At 53.0% G+C, this 20,039-nt stretch overlaps 1 protein-coding gene across 6 annotated transcripts in view; it reads right to left on the bottom strand.

Annotated features, from left to right (window-relative positions):
- Positions 1 to 20,039, bottom strand: part of MBP (myelin basic protein) — a 116,558-nt gene that overhangs the window by 72,975 nt on the left and 23,544 nt on the right. For 5 of the 6 annotated variants that reach the window (XM_057313325.1, XM_026496504.4, XM_026496505.4 and 2 more), the window contains exon 2: positions 19,023 to 19,098. The exons of the other annotated variant lie outside the window; for it this stretch is intronic. In XM_057313325.1, coding sequence (XP_057169308.1) covers positions 19,023 to 19,073 — 51 coding nt within the window. In that variant the 5' untranslated portion in view covers positions 19,074 to 19,098. The remainder of the gene's footprint in view (positions 1 to 19,022; positions 19,099 to 20,039) is intronic. 6 annotated transcript variants of the gene reach the window in all.

Genomic DNA, 20,039 nt, shown 5'->3' with positions numbered 1-20,039 from the left:
AGAGGAGGAGCTGGGCTAGGCTGCCGCCCGCATCCCCTCTGCTCTGCCGTGGAGCCCTACCAGCAGCACCGGGGTGCACATTCCGTTTAGGTCTAAATTTTAAGGGCATAGACTAGATATGGTTTAGTTTCTTCCTATTTGTTTAATCAAGTGTATCTCATTAGTGTGACAGGGAGTGCAACTACAAAAGGCCTGCCTGCACCCCTCAGCATCTCCGCGCCCCTCCACATCTCTGCGCCCCTCCCCATGCCTGCGCCCCTCCGCATGTCCACATCCCCGCACCGCCCCAGCAGCTCTGTTGGGCCTCGCTCCGCTCACTGCTCTGTGACTTGCTTTGGTCTGGTAACCGGGGACCCTGGTGGTGGCTTCAAGCGGCCAGCACAGCACCGTCTGACCTGCCCTGGCGGCCAGAGCGCGAGGCCCGCACTTCAGTTACTCCCACCAGCGCCACCAGACTCCTGCCCTTGACCGTGGACCTGGGTTATGACCAGCACCACGGGAGCTGGCAGGCCACATGCACAAGGGGACATTCCCGGACACTGCCCTGGCGGCCTGCTACGCCCTGCAGCCTCTCTCTGGCCTCCACCCTTCTCTGTATCACTTTTTCCCAGGCCTCTCTCATTCCCCAAGTCTCCAGCTAGGACCGAGAGATAGGTATTCTTCCTGTTGTACATTCATCTCCTTCTGAAGAGCAAGGCAGGCACAGTCACTAAGGATGCAAGCTCTTGAGCCAGACTGCTTGGGAGTATACTCTGGCTTGGCTTTTATTTATTAGCTGTGTGACCTTGGACAAGTCACTTAACCTCTCTGTGCTTCGGTTTCCTTGTCTATAAAAAAGAAGAAATAGTGACATTGCATGGTTGCGTGTTGTGGTTGTAACGAGGGTTAAGAAAGTTAATATTTGTAAGTGCTCTGAACATACTTGGCACACAGGAACTGTTCTATGAATGTTTGTTAAATAAAAACGGAAACTGGGGGAAAAGGTGACAATCCTCCCTTCTGCTGCCTTGGCTCTGGCACCTAGCTGCCTCCTCCCCCAGCTTGGTCCCCAAGCCTTGTCTTACAGCAGGCATGTTTGACCCGCTCAGCTTCCCCGCTCCCCTCCTCGAGGGACTCCCCTCCCTTGTTGTGACAGATCTCTGGGAGGCTCGAGAGTGGGCACGTGGCTCTGAGGGCGGGAACCAGCTGTGTGGAAGTTCCTGGAGCCGAGCTGGACTGCCACCACCTCAGGGCCACTGCCAGCACTGCGTGCTCCCTGGGCCAGGTGGGCCAGAAAGCCTGGGGGGTGGGGGGGTGCAGGGAGAGAGATGCCCTTTGTGAAACCAGTGGGTGTTCCCCTGGGCCCGTCTCTGTACTTCTCCCTCCCTCCCAGGTCTCAGGGCTTTGAGTGGGGTTTGCCACTTGCAACAAAAACTGTCTTGACTAATAGGAGTCTTCTTGTGAGGAAGCCATACGTTATTACCCCATCAACAGAAGGTCTGATTCAGACCGGGACAGATTCCCGGGTAGGGGTAGGGACGAGCCCATGCAGGCAGCCAGCAGGTGGGAGAGAAGGTGAGACCCAGGCAGCAGGGGACCTCGGGGAGGCAGAGGCCAGCCCTCTGGATTCACAGCAGGAGGCCCTCTGCTCCCGATCCCCGTCCCCCAGAGCCCTCTGGAAGCCTCCACCCCAAACAAGCGAGGGGTCTCCATTCCACCACTGGGCAGGCAGGATCGGATGAGAGGGTGAGAGCCCACCAACCAACATTCGTAATCTCGTTCCCACACGTACATGAGAGCCGATGTTACATATGTCAGAGGCGTATTGATAATTAACACCCAAATCACGGAGGAGGGGAGAGGTTTGCGTCCACCTTCCCCAGTGAAGCTGCTGTTACCGGTCAGTCCATAAACTAACTTGGTGTTTCCCGGACTGAGATCCCCCAGTCTCACCCAACAACTCTGAACAGTGACTAGTGCTCCAGCTCGCTAGCAACCGAAGACACACACGGTAGTGCTCCCCCTCGCTAGCAACTGAAGACACACACGGTAGTGCTCCCGCTCGCTAGCAACTGAGGATACACACGGCAGTGCTCCCCCTCGCTAGCAACTGAAGACACACACGGTAGTGCTCCCGCTCGCTAGCAACCGAGGATACACACGGTAGTGCTCCAGCTCGCTAGCAACTGAAGATACACACGGTAATGCTCCCCCTCGCTAGTGCTCCCCCTCGCTAGCAACCGAGGATACACACGGTAGTGCTCCTGCTCGCTAGCAACCGAGGATACACACGGTAGTGCTCCAGCTCGCTAGCAACTGAAGATACACACGGTAGTGCTCCAGCTCGCTAGCAACTGAAGATACACATGGTAGTGCTCCAGCTTGCTAGCAACTGAGGATACACACGGTAGTGCTCCAGCTCGCTAGCAACTGAAGACACACACGGTAGTGCTCCAGCTCGCTAACAACTGAGGATACACACAGTAGTGTTCCAGCTCGCTAGCAACTGAAGACACACACAGTAGTGCTCCCGCTCGCTAGCAACGGAGGATACACACGGTAGTGCTCCAGCTCGCTAGCAACGGAGGATACACACGGTAGTGCTCCAGCTCACTAGCAACGGAGGATACACACGGTAGTGCTCCAGCTCGCTAGCAACTGAGGATACACACGGTAGCGCTCCAGCTCGCTAGCAACTGAAGACACACACGGTAGTGCTCCCGCTCGCTAGCAACGGAGGATACACACGGTAGTGCTCCAGCTCGCTAGCAACTGAGGATACACACGGTAGTGCTCCAGCTCGCTAGCAACTGAGGATACACACGGTAGTGCTCCAGCTCGCTAGCAACTGAGGATACACATGGCAAAACGGGAGTAAGATGGGATTTTCCAGCACATTGACAAGGTTGGGAAGCCACTCCCAGTGGTGTTGGGGATTCGGGGAAACAGGAAGTCGCTGGGAACTGGGATAAACATTCACAGCCTTTTCTGTGGGACAGAGGACAACAGAAACCAAGCTGTCCCTCTGCCTGGAACACCCGTGCCAGCCTCCTGCCCTCAGGGTCTGGGCAGGTCAGAGTGTGGGGGAAGGTATCTGGGAGCGAGGCCCTCACCCTGCCCGGCCCCTTGCCACTTCCCTGCCTGTCCCCAGCTCCTCCTCCTCGCCAGGGTGGATCCGAGCTCCTCCCCACGGCAGACTCCCTGGGGACTCCGTGGTCTCTCCCCACCACACTGCAAAGTGTCTGAGAACAGGGACCTTGCCTTATAACCCAGCAAGTGCTGGAGAGAAAACCATTCAACTGTTATGTTTAAAATGGGGAACTTTTGTTTCAGCAGAGGAAGCCAAAGGTGGCTCACCACGCATTTTTCTGTATCTCCCTATCTAATTCTGGAGGAGGGTAAAACTTGGAACAGGGAACACTTCTGGATAGATTGTTCCATCAGCTGGAGGTTCATGTCACGTGCCCTGGTTCACACCTCGCTTTGAGGCTAACCTCAATGCCGTATTCTTCACTAAATACAAAATAAGTGTTACTGGAGAAGTCATTAATTCAGTACAATTCAGCCGCCATTTTTATTCATTATGGGTGCGTTTTTCCATGCGTCGTCATTTAAAATCAGGATGCCCGTACGGTTCCCAGCGTCTTCCAGTTAGAACTGGCGACACCTTCCTTCCTGGTGTAAAATCCCTCCGAGTCTCAGAGATGAGAGCATTTTGGGGTCTGAGCGAAAGCTTGATATTTAGAGCAAATCACCCTGCCGTCAGTGGCTGGGGGTCGATGACACGGTCACACAGGCTCACCACCTCTGCGGGGGCTGGCGGGCTATCGTGGCGAGCGATGGTTGGCGCCCTCCGCCCGCACCTGCTCTCCTGCGGCAACACAGCGCCCACCGTCTACTCCGTGAAGGAGCCGGGGGGGCGCGTGCAGGCGTGAGGACAGACAGGACCTCCAGGCTCACCCCACCTCTCCCACCTCCTGAGTGACGAGCCCACAGAGCGTGTGGAAATCCACTGACTAATTTCTGTCCAAATAAAAAGATTTTTCTGAGCCCTGACGCTGCTGCTCTTCCACGAATATAAAATATATCCTTATGAATAACACATTTTCAATAAGCAAAATGTCCAAAGCAAAGCAAACACCATCAAGATGACGTGTGTTAAACGTAAGGGAACTTTCATGGCAAAGAAATAAAAGCTTCCTGTAAACGATGAAACACAAAACACTCAGATATGTGAAGAGGGCCAGTCCCCGTGAGCCGGGACCCAGAGTGTCATTGCCGCAATGTGTCCTGATTCTCAAATCGTGTCTGCGACTGCCAGTGTCTAGACATGTTTCAAGCCCTTGTGGTTTCTTCCTTACAGACACTGCTTCTGTGTACATGTATTTGACATGTTTTTGCTTATTTAGACAGGACAAGACACAAATTTAGCACTCAGTGTGACATCGTACAATCAGCCATCTGTGTACCTATATTATCTGAGCCACAGAGTCTTGGTCTTTTTGTTTTTAAACAAAATGCATTTATTTCAGGGGCCTCTGGCCCCTGGTCAGGTGGCTGTTCCAGGGTCCCACCTGGCTGCTGTGGCCAAGAGTGCACGAATCTCCAGAACCCCCAAGCCCCTCAAATCCCACAGCCAGCCACCAACATTACTCCCTGTGCTGAGCTGCACTGGGCCCCTTAAAAAGGTCCGCCCACACTCCAGCCCCTATATCTGGGGTGCTGACTTTGCTCAGGATCAGGGTTACTGCAGCTGTGATTAGACAGGATGAGGTCACCCTGGGTGGTGGGTGGGCCTCTAACCCAGTGACGAGTGTCTTTATAAGAGGAAATGTAGACACGAGACACAGACACACAGGGAGAAGGCCAAGTGCCCACCGAGGGATGTGTCCCCAACCAAGGAAAGCCAAGGGCTACTGGACGCCACCAGCTTCTAGGACAGAGGCCTGGAGCACAATCTCTTCAGAGGACCCACCCCGGCTGACCCCCGGGCTCTGGACTCCGGTCTCAGGACTGAGAGAGAACAGGATCTTGGCGTTTTTAGCTCCAGTCTGTGGAACTTGGCTGCAGAAGCCTCAGGAAGTGAACACACGTCCTTCCATCTATAGCAGAAACAGTTCTGGATGTTGACTTCAACAGTGAAAGAGAAAGAAGAAAGTGCATTTTTTGGTATTAAGGCATTTCTAGGGCTTGTGCTGCTGTGCGGGCAGGCGACGGAGCGTCCAGGAAGGGAGGGCCGCGGGGACAGGCCGGGGCGGGCTCGGGGAGCGAGAGGGGTCCTGGGCCGCAGCTGAGCGCGAGCCCTCGGGATGCAGAGACTAGGCTGCGCGAGGGGCTCCTGGCCGCTGGCGACACAGCCGGTCTGTACGGAGCAGGGCGGACTCTCTCTACGGGAAACTCGCTCCCTCGCTCTCTTTTATTTTCTTTAAGAGGCAGAACATTGTTCTGGCGCTCAGACTCACTCAGACCCTGTGTGGGCTGCATGCACGCTCAGTTCCAGCCCTCGACTACATCTCAAAGATGTGACAGCCCCCAGCACTGGGACAGGAAGCAACTGAAGAGGTCCTGCCCGGCCGCACCGTCCGGGGTGAGCGGCTCCTCTCGGGCCAGAGCCTGCGGGGGGAGGACCAGGTCACTGCCGTCTCTGCAGCTGCAAAAACCCTCCTGGTTCTTGTTATCTAGAGGTGGTGATCAACCGTGTTTGAAACCATGAAAGTACTAACATATCAGCACAGGAACAATTCCTGAGCATGAGTGTGTGTCTGTGTGTGTGTGTGTGTGTGTGTGTGTACGGATGTGAGAGTGTGTATACATGTGTGTATGTATGCCTGTGGGGGGGGGCAGGTAATATAAATAGTTCTTATAAACCTTGCAGTAATTACTCAGCTTTTTTGGTTTCTTTCTTAAAAATAAAAGGATCATCCTTGCTCTTGCACTAGGCTGGGTTTGGATAAGCAACAAAACATACCAGCAAAACATTGCAAGCTGTTAGGATCGAAGTAAAGAGTATGAAGAAAAACGAAAACCAGAGTCATGGCTCTTCTCAAAGGCACTTCCCTTTTTATGCAGAAGCAGAACAGAATGGGGCTATTAATGCAAAAGGCCAGGCCTGGGACAGTTTAGACAAGGGTCTCTCGAGGTGGCATTCTTGACACTGTGGTCTGGGAGAGCGTTTGTTGTAGGGCGTGGGCTTTCCTGTGCACCGTGGGAACTTTCGCAGCATCTCTGGCCTCTACCCACGAGATGCTCATGGTACCCTGCTGCTGTGACAAGAAATGTCCCCAGACACTGACAAATGTCCCTGAGGATGGGAGAGGGGAGTCACTCCTGGTTGAGAGCCACTGGTCTAGACAAAGAGAAGTATTTGAGAGGGAGAGATAACTGCAGATCCATCCACTAGTGTGTTTGCTGGCAATAAGTTCTTTATGAAAATACTTTTTAAATCATCAAAACTCTTCTGATTTAATTGGAGAGGAGGGACAACATGACCAGATTAGAGACTGAAGGTGAGAATCAGATTTAATTTAGAACAAGTGCCCCAACGGCTCTTAGATAGGAGACCAGAGCACAGCAACAAAAGACATAACAAATTAGACTTCATCAAAATTTAAAACCGTGCTGCAACTGATGCCATCAAGAAAGTAAAACCACAACCTAGAGAAGGAGAGAAAATACTTTCAAATCATCTATCTGATAAGGAACTAGTGTCCAAAATATGTAAAGAGCTCCCGTAACTCAACAATGAAAAGACAAAACACCCAATTTTTTAAAAAAATGGGTAAAGAATTTGAATAATTTCTCTAAGGAAGACGCACAAATGGCCAATAAGCACATGAAAAGATGCTCACGTTATCTTCCAGGATGGATACAACCAAAACAACGGACAACAGTCATTGCTGATTAGGGTATGCGGAAGTTGAAACCCCCAGACATGGCTCAGAAAATGGTGCAGCCACTGTGCAAGACGGTTTTGGTGGGTCCCCAAACAGTTAACTGCAGAGTCACCAGATGACTCATCAAATCCACTCCTGGGTATACGCCCACGAGAGGGGAAAGCGTACGTCCACACAAAACTTGCATGAGAGTGGTCACAGCAGCATGTCCCTAACACCACACAGTGGAAGCAACCCAAATGCCCCCAGTGAGTGAACGGGTCCAGAGAATGCAGCACATTCTTGCAGTGGAATAGTATTCATCAGTAACGGACACCTGCCACGTGGAGGAACCTTGGGAACACTGCCCTACACGAAACAAGCTGGTGGCCAAACACCACGCTGCGCGATAGCCATACACACACATGAAATGGCCAGAGCAGCCAACTCTAGACAGACCAGAAGCATGCTAGTGGTGCCTGCAGCTGGGGTCAGGGTGGAGGGGGACGGGCAGGTAACTGCTAGTGGGTGCCAGGTCTCTTTTAGAGGTGACGATAGGTTATAAAGTCAGACTGCGGTGCTGGCCGCACAATCCTGTGACTAGACTAAAAAGTACCGAATTGTGCATTTCAGATGGGGGAGTTTCATGGTCTGTGAATTTATCTCAACAAAGCTATTGATTAAAAGAAGAACAACATTCCCCTAATAGCCAGGACCTGGTGAAGCCCGGGCTGTGATGTTAAGGGTGAAGGACCCTTCCTCACCGTAGCTGGCTCCTCCACTGTGGGGACCTCATGGGATTCAGCGCCAAGATCCCAGACTGGTTTTTGAAATGCAGGGAATTAAAATTTTGGAAGACTTTATTCTCTCTAATTCCCAGGCTGGTTAGTTCTCCATCTGGTGACAGTGACGAACTTGGATGAAATTATGGATAAAGGCACAGAAAACACTTCCTGTTCAACCCTGCGGACCCCGGTAGAAAAGAGCAATGAGGTGACAAATCTCCATGAGGTGAGACGTCAAAGCCAGGGCTCCTCTCCTAGACCTGTCTGTTGGAATCGTATCCAAGAACACACAGCAAGCCTTTCTGATGACAAGAGTATACGAAAATCCAGGTTTTGTTTTTAAATGGAGAAACTACGTAAAGAGAAATGAAAACCTATGTCCGCACAAAATCTTGCTCACAGCCGGGGTATTTATAAGCACCAAGGGGGCAGCAGCCCCACCCCCCTCAGTGCATGAATGGATGCCCGGAATGCGGTCCATGCGCATGAGGGAATATCACTCAGTCATCAGATGAGAGCAGTGCGGACGGACAAGGGACACCGTCAGCCCCACAAAGGCAGCCAGACAGAAAAGCCACACATCACATGATTCCATTCACATGAACTGTCCAGAAAGGGAAACCCAGGGTCAGGAAAAGGTTCGTGGTGGCTGAGGGCCGGAGCACGGAGGCTGAGGGTGGTTTCAGCGCACACGCTCTTTCTGGGGTGAGGTCAGTATTCTACAGTTGTCGTGATTGTCCTGCGCACCTGTCATCTACTAAACACTGACCTGCACGCTTTCAGTGGGTGAACTGGAGGACACGAGGCTGAGCAGCGCTCAGGGCTCAGCACGCAAGCAGTTTCCGGGGAAAGGTCCCTCGCCACGGCAGGGAGTCTGGAACTCCGAATCGAGGTAGTTTCGGAGCCATTATCTTAGCTTCGGAAGTGGCTCTTGTAACGACTCCGTGTTAACACCACCGTCCCTGCCAAGACCGTCCTGTAGTGTAATTAGGATTGCAGTGTTCTTCAAACAGCCAAGGCAAAGACAGGAGCTCAGGGTTTTATTTAAGCGTTGACTTTTAGAAGTCACAGCAAAACAAGCATTAAGTCACGTCACGGTAAAAGTGTTTATCGAGGCCTGTTGTGAAACCGGACGTACTAACTTCTATTTTAGGGACACAAATATCTTGCCATTTATTCCTGGAAGCTACAGCTCTATCAGCTGGTCTAGTTTTAAATAAGAAGGACGGTCACATAAGGGTGTGGGGGAGGGACAGACAGGGACAGGGAGACAGAGACTAGCTGTTCAGTGTAGCTCTTCCCAGTTCAACGAACACGCACTTCAAGGTAATTCAGGTAAGGATATTCCTTCAGCTCAAAGGGATAATCTACATTACTGAAAACAGAACAAGGCGATGGAAAACCCAGATCTTCTTAATTTGAAGCTGAATACACGTCCTTTAGTTTTATGTCATAAAAACCTAAGGGTCCTACTTAATTCCCCAAAACATAGGTCCTTACCTAGCCTGCACGTGTTTCCGTAATTGCTGCTATAATGCAGATAACGGCAGTAGGGCAGGGAGGGCTAACACTTCTGCGTTTTCCGGACCGTACCCCCAGCTCTGCGTCTCTCAGCCACCTCGCTGGCCAGTGGTCGTAACGGTACTGTGTTATGACCTCACAGGGCTGCTGCAGGAGGCCACGGCCCCGCCTGGGAAGCCTGCCCCAGGGTCTGGCCCTCGGCTGGCAGAGTCCAGGCCATCAACCATCATTATTTATTTTACAAATCTTTATCTCCGGTTTTCCATACTTCAGAAAAGGTGGAAGTAAAATCGTTCTAAGTTAAAAAGCAGGTTTTAATGAACATATTAATGCAGTAAAAAAGAAAAAGAGAGAAATTTCCCCCGAACAGAATCTGTGCCTGCATTTTGGCGCCCTTGCTCTAAGAAACAAATGGAACTATCACTTGTCTCTGCGGACGCCCTTCTCCGAAGCTGGATTCTGCTGTCCCTGCGATCAGGCAGCAAACCTGCCCCAACGTGTGCTCAGAGCTGGAGAAACAAAGCAGGCTGCCTCCCGTTTCTCCCCATTCAGCCCCACAATGAGTCACCTGGACGCCATCGTGCCATTAAATACATTTCGAGCATTTCCCACGTACACGTGGTGGTAGGTCCCATCGCCAGGGGCGACTGAGTCCTCATTTCAAGAGTCAGAACGCGACGTCCTCGGCAAAGGCACGCGCAGGAGAAATTTTGTTTTTCAGGCCACAGACCTTTTCTTGTTTCATAACTGAAGATCAAATTAAGTCAGAGTGTAGGCAGATGAAGACGCGAGTTACAAAAATATTCTGAAAAGCCTCTTTATGGAGCGTGTAACTCACCCCAATAGGTCACGCGGCGGCCGGGTTACCCAGGGCACACGCACCTCAGATGGGTTTCTTCTCCGTGTCGGGCACGAAGCAATACTTGTTCTGAGCACAGCAGGAACTGCGACTTAAAAAAAATCGTACTCTTGTCTCTTTGTCTTTAGAGCACGGTTACATGCTCAGGAACAAAAACATAAAATCAAAGATGGGTTTTCTTTTAAACACGGAAGAGTTGACAAGAAAGGCATGAACTCTAAGTTCCTAAACAGAGTAACTAAATATTGTGTATTCCACAATGAAATGAGAAGAGTCTGTGTACTAAAAATGGCTCATCGGAAGAAGTGTTATATGCTCGTGGAATACTGTACAAATATCTTGTCATATTTCACTTTGAAATGCATTGCAATAAACAACTTAAAAAAAACTAAAATGTTCAGAAAGTAGAACAGAAGGGCAAAAAAAGATGTTGCATTCAATTTATTTTGTTTGGGGTGAGTGGCAGTCACTATAGCCCGTTTATTAATTCAATACAAAAAAAAAAAAAAAAAGAAATCCTGAGACCCATGATTCTGGGTGCAAAGCACACCCAAAACCACTGCCATCGCACATGGAAACCAGGCGTGTCTCATATGTGATCTGGAGACTAAAACAGCAACAAACTGCAGCACTCTCAGTGTCTCGGGGACAGTGAGCCAGGACAGCGAGCGCAGGGGCCCAGCACCCACCGGGCGTGCCTTAGACGTGCATTCATGGCGGCCTTGCTTTGCAAAGACAGGGACATGTATATCTGCTCCCACCACTTCCTTCCATTTCTTCCCTCCCTGAGATGAGCCTGGGCCAGGCCACTGCACCCACTCAGGCCAAGGGCTCCCAAGAGACGGCAGTATCTTAGGGCACCCCTGGCTGGGGGTTCCATTGCCCTCTTTGAGAAGGCCCTGAGCAGGGCAGCCGGCTGGAGTCTCAGGCAAAACCCCAGAGAGAAACAAAAGGAACCCGGCTGTGGGGACGGGGAGCTGCACAAGGACAGTGAGACAGAGTAGCTACAAGAGGGGGTCTGGGAGAAGGCCAGGGCCAGCGAGGGTGGAGGGAAGGGGAGGAGCTGCCAGCCACGACAAGGGCAGCAGGTGCAAGGTGGCCCAAGCAGGGCCAGGGGGCAAGAGAGGACAGCCTGGCTGGAGGGAGAGAGCCTGCAAGCTGCGCTAGCAGGGCCTTTGCTCAAACACATTCTGAAATAACACTGGAGCTAGCCTTTGCTTCTAAACCGGAAGACGTTGGTGTTTTCTTAAGTGTCTTAATGCAATTATGAGACAGCACACACCTCTATGAATAATGTGTGTTGTCGTAATCCTACAGTGCCACGTGCAATTAATGTCATTGCCAACTCACCTCACTTATTTACTTACAACTTGAGTGCGGTTACATACACCTTGCGCTCAAGTGTAATTAAGGACGCATTAAACAAGAGTCTGCTCTGCAAACACCAAAAGCCGCAGAAACATAAAAATGAATTTTATCTAGGCTTTTGTTTAACCATATGATAATTAAATTAATGCAGGCACCAAGTTGCAATTAGGAGAATGACACGTTACAGTCACCGGGTGTGAAGCAGGAGCTGGTGTGCACGCAGCTGCCGACCCGCGTCCTACGGCGTCTGGGGCGGGCGGGCTCCCAGCATCACACACGCGCACTCAGAGAGATAATGTTACACAAACGTATTCCAGCACATAAACTCTCTTGCTTCCAAATTTAACCTTTGAAAACCACACTGCGAAAGTAACAAGTGAGAAAAGACAGGAAATGACATTTTGAAAACCGGATTTTTAGGTTTCATGTCATTAAAAACCGCCTAAGGGGGTTGTATCAAATATAAAGAAGTTCGTCCTGATTAATAAGTAGGCACAGTTTCCCTAGGAAAGGACATGCCCCTCGCTGTCCGCACCCGGAATGAACCTGCCTTCAAAGGCGAAGTGATGTGGCCTTTCAGAGCTCCCCCCCCCAGGGCTGAGAAACAGAGCTCAACTGGCCTTGAACAAGACTCCAGGGCGGCAAGCAGCTCACACCCAAACCCACGCCAGTGACCTCGGGGCAGCTCCGGGAGGGCCCCTCACACTCCCCTCCGGCAAACCGCCCAGCGCCCCTCCCACAGGGGCGGCCGTCTAACACTCATGGGCCCGATGCACGTGGGTCAACGACTCTCTGCGGGGCCGCACCCGAGATCGCGTCCTCAGCCAGACGCAAATCCCAAATCGGACCTGAAAACCATTTCACAGAAAGCACACCCAGCACAAGTCCGGATGCTTTCTCAACTTAAAAACCCACTGAATGAAGCGAGCCCCACATCTTCACCCTCCGTGCTGCGTTTGGATACAAGGGCAAAATCTTGGACTTCCCTGCCCCCCGCCGGCTCTCTCGTAAGAACTGAGCACCACGCACTCGGACGGAGTAATGAGGGAATACCGTACACTGAAGTAAGAAACGAGGAAAGAGAGCACTGTGCGTCCAGGTAAAAACAAGATGGTACACGGGCCCGTCTCGAGCGAGCACCGGGCTCCTGTCTCACACCATCAGCGGCCTCGAGGCCCAAGAACGTAACCCGTGACGACAGAGGGAAGGCAGGTGTGTGGGCCGGGTCACATCCGGTGCCTATTCTGCCTTTCCCATAGTGTCACACACAGAATCATTTTACTGTCACATCATCTGTACTTACCTGCGAGAGTACATCGCATCTAACAACCGCGATGGTCCAAAGTGAGTGGCTTGCAAACTGGGTCACAGCTTCTGATAAAAACTCACTTTGCAAACAAGCCTGTGGTACACAGAACGCGAGCATCTTGTGGGAGGCACAGCCACTGGGCTTTCAGGCCCAGAGCCAGAAGCTGGAGCCCTCGGGGTCCTGAGCCCGATCCTGAGGCCCGGGCTTGGCCGAGGGAAGGGGTCCCACGCAGCGCGGTGCTTGGCCATCTCCGAGCTAAGGGGGAGCCGGGCAGGGGGCGGGCAGGGGCCGAAGGGGGAGCCGGGCAGGGGGCGGGCGGGGGCCGCCAGGCCCAGCGCACAAACCCCAGCCCAGTCGGCCGACTGCACGCGGTCTATGTTGCCTGGGGCACCACGTCATTAAGGGTTGTTGGGGTGGCTTTGTTACTAATTACACCTTATGTCTTTAATAACTACACGTGTGTTTGTAGACTCGTTGCCGCCCCGACTGACGGCTGTGAGCCTTCTCTGTGTATCAGATGAAACAAAATACCCACTTCTATTCCTCAAGCGTCAGAACCCACCTTAGGGTCGTGTGTCTACACAGAACTGTGATGAGGGACTTTCTCTTTGGGTCCGTCCCAAAGGCAGCAGCCCTGCTGACCCAGCGCGTTTTAGACTCTGTTATAGAGTAAAAGCTTAAGCTGCTCCCCAATGTCAGGAAACAACTGTGCGTCTCGAACACTGGGCACCCCAGCATTCCCGCCGGCAGGCGCTGAGGCCGTTCCACGCGGGGTGGGAAGCCTGCTCCCCCTGCAGAGGCGGCCCTGGGTTCTCACTGCAAACACGACTCGACAAAACCCAACTGCAAAAACGCTCCATGTGACATTCTGTGGCTTGTTCTCGGGTCAGATACGGATCCGCTCAGTTTTCCACAAGTGTGATGAGAAGGTTATTGACTCTTCCCAGACTTTGGAAGGTTTCTTTCAAACGGCATGTTTTGCACATTCTTTTATTCCCCTTTTCTCGGAGCTCGCTGAAGTTCTTTAGGAAGCAGGTCAGGAGGGCAGACTCCAGTGTGCATTAAACCCTGAAGCCGTCTGTCTACACATACACTGATTGAAGCGCACGTGTCTAGTTCTGTCCCAGGCGGAGCGCGGTAGACACAGGGCCGCGTACGGAGCAGAGGGGAGCGCGTGCGAGGACACGCGCGTCCTGTCGGAGCCGACAGCACACCAGCCCCCTCCTTCGCAATTTCTGGTATTTACATGTGTGTTTGTGCTTCTCGGAGGATCTTACCTTCTGCGTCCAGTATTAGCTTCTGCATGAAACTCGATGACTTTGCGAGACCAGAATTCTTTTCACTGACATAAAAGTGCTGACACTAACTTGGTAGGGTGTTAGGTGCTCTGAGAACTGAGGTGACACGGACAGAGGGCCCAGTGGGCCACACTGCCCCTCCACACACGTGGCTGTTGAAGCCTAAAGTCTTCAAAGTTAAATAACATTTAAAACGTGGTTCTTCAGGGTGCCGGGCGCGTATTGCGTGCTTCTTGGCCGCATGTGTCTGGAGGGTAGTTCCATGCCCCACGATCGAGGTGGAGAGGACTTCTTTGGGGGTGTGTGCGTGTGAGCTAGAGACACAGAGGCAGGCCGGGGCAGCCAGGAGGAACTCCGAACTCCGCAGAAGACAAGCTAGGGCGGACGAGCGCCTGCACCTCACTGTCTAAGGGCTCGCTGCACAGTCGAGGTGCTTCCATCCACCAGACGGTCTGGTACCCACCTTCCACTTTTCAGATCCCTGAGCTTTTAAACACATATTACATGATTCACTTAAGAAGGACCTGAGTTCTCAAAAACGTTTTGTGTGACTTGCCCAAGAAAACAGAAATTACACCCGTAGGGGTCCAACAACTGCCAAGGCGCCAGAAGCACGTCAGAAAGGTAACTATTTCTGGGTGAACTCAGTGCCCACCAGCCCCACAGCCGCGTCGCACGCCGCTGCAGGCTGGGGTTGGGGTGGCTGCAGAGGTCCACGGACATTCTGTGAAACAGCCATGGTGGTAGCTTTGCTTTGTACAAGGAAGTGTGGGAGGACATGTGGCACCCGGAGGAAACAGCGCCACTGCGTCTGGAGATCGGAAGGGCTTGGTCTCAGCCCAGCCGTGCCCTTCTCCCCAGGGCACGGACAGCACCCTGCCCAGGGCTTGTGGGCTGGCGTTCCCCGGGGAGCCCGCCAGCCATCACCTGGCCTGGGGCTGGCGGTGGGAGGGGTGCCCGGGCACACTCCCCCACAGGCTGTGCAGGGAGGAGATGCTGAGGGCACGTCCACCAGCAGAGCTCGCCCTAGCGAACCTAATTTCCGCATGGGGAGGACAGATGATGGTATGGAGCCCCTTCAGCTGATGCTGGTTTCCAATAGGATTCCTTCCCATTCTGGAGGCTGGCACGGCCAGAACAGAGCTTTCTGAACGGGCGAGAAGACCTGGCAGCATCCCACAGCTGGGATGAGAACTTGCAGGACCAAGGAGGACTCCGAAGACGAACCGCCTTGAGCACTCACCCGTGGGCGGACAAGGGCAGCCCCCGCCACAGCTGGGATGTCAGTACTTTCAAAGCAAACGGGTTCTCCCATCAAAGTGGAAGACGGTCTACACGGTGATGGGAAGAGCCGAGTCGCTTCAGGGCCTCTGTGTCTATTTGCAAACCAACGTCTCATTTCTCAGAGTGCCATCTGAGTATCATTTGGAGGGTCTCATGCAGCGAGTGGGTTTTAATGCCTTTTTCGGGGCTGTGGTTACCCCTGGGGAGGCAACATGCTTGTACGTACTGTTCACGTCTGGTGCGCACTTGGCTCCGAGGAACAGCCCTACAGAACTCATCAGTGTAGCTGGAAACGCCAGACCAAGAAGCTGCTCCCCACTGCAAAATTTAGATGTGAACCTACGTTTTGCAAGCCCTCAGATTGTGTTTTTCAGTGTGGTGTATTTTTTCTTAAGCTGATTAAATAGAAACATCCAGAAACGTGGCTGACATCTGTTCAGAACTTTGTGAGCCAGACACGAGTACCAGGAGAAGCCCAGAGAGGAGCTTTTCCTAGGCCACCCTTTGATGAAAAGCAGGTTTTCAAGATTATCGTAGTCTGCTAGGCTCTCAACATTTTAAGGAACTCCTCGCTTAATGTCACTCATTTTGGAAAATGTGCAAGTAGGTCAAGACAGACGACTGGTTGTCTTTATTTCTCACGTTTCCGGCAGTAATGAGTCTAACCAGCGACACCCTCTACCTTCAGAGGAGAAACGAAATCATGAGATTTTAAGTTCATCCAACGTGAACTGATGTCAGTGTTTAAAAAAAAACAACAACAAAGCTGAGATTTCAGATGTTTAGAGGCAGTTCAAGGGCACTGGAAATCCTACTTCCTTAAGTGAGGTAGGAAACTGGGAGCAGGGAAATGCAGAGTCCACACTGAATGAAATAAAAACTGGGGCAGCCTGAGTAACCTATGTGGTCTCTATCTGGAGTACCTGTAGCATATGGACCCTACACTGAGGGCCCGGCCTGTGTGGGCCCTACGCCGAAGGCCTGTTCCAAATGGAGTTTCTCCAGAGGGAGAGTTGGTCCAACGGCTTTTATTCAAGCTGACAAAAGATAACGAATCCCCATAGTGGCCAGGTGAGCCGTGTCTTCTCTCCCTTTGCCAGGTTCCCTACCTAGCTCCCCAGGGCCACCCGCCAGGCACAGCCTCCCCAAAGGCAGGGGAGTCTATTTTTAGCCTGTGGAACCAGTTTTCTTCCTGGAGCTCTGTGGGTGGAGTCGGCTGAGAGCTGTGAGTCTCGGCCCAGACCCGGGGGCTGGAGCAGCAGGCGTGGGCGTCCCCTGGAGCCTCCAGGGCAGGGGGGCGCGTCCTTCCCGGTTCTGCCCGGTTCTGCCCAGTCATCGTGGTAAACAGGGACCGAGCGATAACGAGCTGATAAATTAGCGAGGCAGCACTATCAGGACTCTTAAAAACACAGGGACCCAAAGGCAACAGGGGTTTCTTCGTTTCTGAAGACTGGGCATGATTCATGGAAACGTTCCCCTGGCTCCTTTCGTGGCTGGGGTCTTTCTCCCTTATGCTCACCACCCAATATTCTGCTCTGTGCTGGGGCCACAGGAACAGGGATCCCAGCAGCCTTGCCATCTGGCCCTGCGTCCCGCTCCGCCTGTTACTAACGATGCAAGGTTGGAACGGGGGCCTTCTCTCGATCCCTTCTGGAACGCCGCTCCCTCCCGCATCCTGACGTGTCTTCTTCAGGGGGAGGGAGAAACCAGTGAGAGGACCGGGAGGTGCTGAGTCACTTGGAGAAACCTGACGCTGTAAGGTCCTGACGGGAAACATGTCCTTCCCCAGCGCTGGACAGAGGGCCCGGCTGGAGCAGGAAGTCATGCCAACCCCATCGCCTGGCAGGTCCTCGGCAGGATGCAGGAGTGAGGGTGGACAGGCAGGGGAGCAGCTCCCGCTAGAGGCCGGGGTGGCAGGGGGAGTGGGGGCACCCTGACACAGAGATACCTCCGACTCTCCCGCAAGTCCAAGCAGGCCTCACGGAATCACCTTCGGAAGCCCACAGAACGGTCCCGGGGGGGGGGGGGGGGGGCGGAGCGCACGTCACTCTATTCTATTGCGGTGCAAGTCTAAATGCCGCATAGCATCACAGACGCACACTCGGAAAGCCGTCAAACGCTTTCTCTCCAGTTACAAAAAAATGTTTTTAAAAAAGCTGTAACATGTAACAATCACATGCTGGAACCAGTGTTCTCAAATTCCCAATTTTTTAAATCATCCAAATGTTAAACATTAGCTTTCAGAAAACGAGAGCGCAAGAGCAGGCTTTCCTGGTGCTCAACAACCTTATTCTGGTAGAATTAAACAAATTAAGAGCGTGTTTCAGTGACTCACAACGTCAAACGACAGGAGAGAACCGCGAGCCACAGAGCGGTGTTTAGAACTGGAGCCGCGAATCCGTCGTTAGGAGACTGAGCTCGCCGGGGCTGAGAGGCGGCCAGTGCCCGCCGGCCGCTGCTCTCCACTCTCAGGTCCGGCCCAGGGAGACTCCGCTCTGGGTGCAGACCCGGCCGAATACCCGGGCTGCCCAGCAACTGACACACGGCTCAACGCGGCTGCCCGTTACAACGACCAGCCGATCAGTCGTACGGTTTGGGGTTTAAAAACTAACAAGTCAGCCCCCATTCAATATGGACTAGAATCATCTATGTATTTATAAAATCAGCCCCCCTTTCGGCGGGAAAGGGAAGATTCCAAACCAAGAACGACATTGTACGCACGTAAATCCCTTCCCGTTCATCCTGGGCCTGAAGTCACCTGCCAAGACACTGTCAAGACACAAGGTAACAGTGTTGTAACCGACGAAGGCAACACAGCAGCGAGCAGCGGGTACTCACTAGTTTGCAGGGAGGACTTGGAAGCAAGTCACGGGCAATGACCCCTGAGACTGATACAGAAAAGGAGTCCAAGCAGGAGCAGAGGAGGCCCCCCTGTCACTCAGGTCGTTGTTATGAATCACAAACCGTATTACAGAACAGGGCAGAGGGGCTGTTGGGGCTGCCACCCCCTCCCATCCCACGACCTCTGGAAGCACTTCAATGTGCAAGGGGCGGTGGGGGGAATGCCCTCAGCGCCGGGACAGTCCATGAGCCACCGTTTGTCTTGACTGTAACACACGCAAGGTTAACGTGAAGTAATTCCCTTCCTCGTCCCCACAGTCAGGGTGGATTCAATGCTCCGCACACTAGGTCAGCCCTGTTTTCTCGTCACCTGAAATGACCCTCGATGGTGGAGAACGCTCTGGATGGAGCGTGAGGTCACCAGGAGCCTGGTGAGTAGCGGCCTCGGTGAGGTCAGGAGGCAAAGTCTGAGAGCCTCTATTCCAAGACACGCCAGGGGGGTCTAGGGCAGTGCAGAGAACCACCATCAGAAAGAGGAACCGACGCCTGTAAAATGAGGTGGACGCCTTGCGGGAAACACAAAGAAGACGACTTCTGATGACCTGGAAGCACTCGGACCGTTTTTATGTGCATTTTCCCCTTTTGCTTATCTGTACCTTCCAGGGGTGGTACAGCGACAGAATGGACAGGGACCGGAGGCCGGTGCCACCAGAAAGGCCAGGACAGTAGGACTGTCATGGGCTGGGGTCCGGGCTGAGGAGCGTGGGCCTCGGTCTGTGCGCCTAGGACCACTCTAGATGCTTCCAAGGCAGGGGGTAACACCCCAACAGTTTTAGCGGGAAACCCTGCAGCCACAGTCCATATCGGGAGGATTATGTTCAATGACAAAACCGGCTCACTTCTTACCTTGTTGACCTTCTCCGCGCTTAACTCCCGCTTTCCCGCGTGGTTTCCCATCCTGAGCCGATGAACTCGTCAGAAGCTACAAGAGAAACAGAAGGCGTTGGCCTTAAAGCCAGGACTCTCGGAGAGCTCTACACTGTTCCCAGTCAGAGCCACAGTCCCGTGGGATACACCTTGCCCTTTTCTCCGAGAGCTCTACACTGTTCCCAGTCACAGCCACAGTCCCGTGGGATACACCTTGCCCTTTTCTCCGAGAGCTCTACACTGTTCCCAGTCAGAGCCACAGTCCCGTGGGATACACCTTGCCCTTTTCTCCGAGAGCTCTACACTGTTCCCAGTCAGAGCCACAGTCCCGTGGGATACACCTTGCCCTTTTCTCCGAGAGCTCTACACTGTTCCCAGTCAGAGCCACAGTCCCGTGGGATACACCTTGCCCTTTTCTCCGAGAGCTCTACACTGTTCCCAGTCAGAGCCACAGTCCCGTGGGATACACCTTGCCCTTTTCTCCGAGAGCTCTACACTGTTCCCAGTCACAGCCACAGTCCCGTGGGATACACCTTGCCCTTTTCTCCGAGAGCTCTACACTGTTCCCAGTCAGAGCCACAGTCCCGTGGGATACACCTTGCCCTTTTCTCCGAGAGCTCTACACTGTTCCCAGTCAGAGCCACAGTCCCGTGGGATACACCTTGCCCTTTTCTCCGAGAGCTCTACACTGTTCCCAGTCACAGCCACAGTCCCGTGGGATACACCTTGCCCTTTTCTCCGAGAGCTCTACACTGTTCCCAGTCACAGCCACAGTCCCGTGGGATACACCTTGCCCTTTTCTCCGAGAGCTCTACACTGTTCCCAGTCACAGCCACAGTCCCGTGGGATACACCTTGCCCTTTTCTCCGAGAGCTCTACACTGTTCCCAGTCAGAGCCACAGTCCCGTGAGATACACCTTGCCCTTTTCTCCGAGAGCTCTACACTGTTCCCAGTCACAGCCACAGTCCCGTGAGATACACCTTGCCCTTTTCTCC

This window comes from Ursus arctos, unplaced genomic scaffold (assembly GCF_023065955.2).
Source record: "Ursus arctos isolate Adak ecotype North America unplaced genomic scaffold, UrsArc2.0 scaffold_17, whole genome shotgun sequence".
Taxonomy (NCBI): Eukaryota; Metazoa; Chordata; class Mammalia; order Carnivora; family Ursidae; genus Ursus; species Ursus arctos.
The sequence above is the reverse complement of the archived record's forward strand: the minus strand, read 5'-3'. Positions and strand labels throughout refer to the sequence as shown.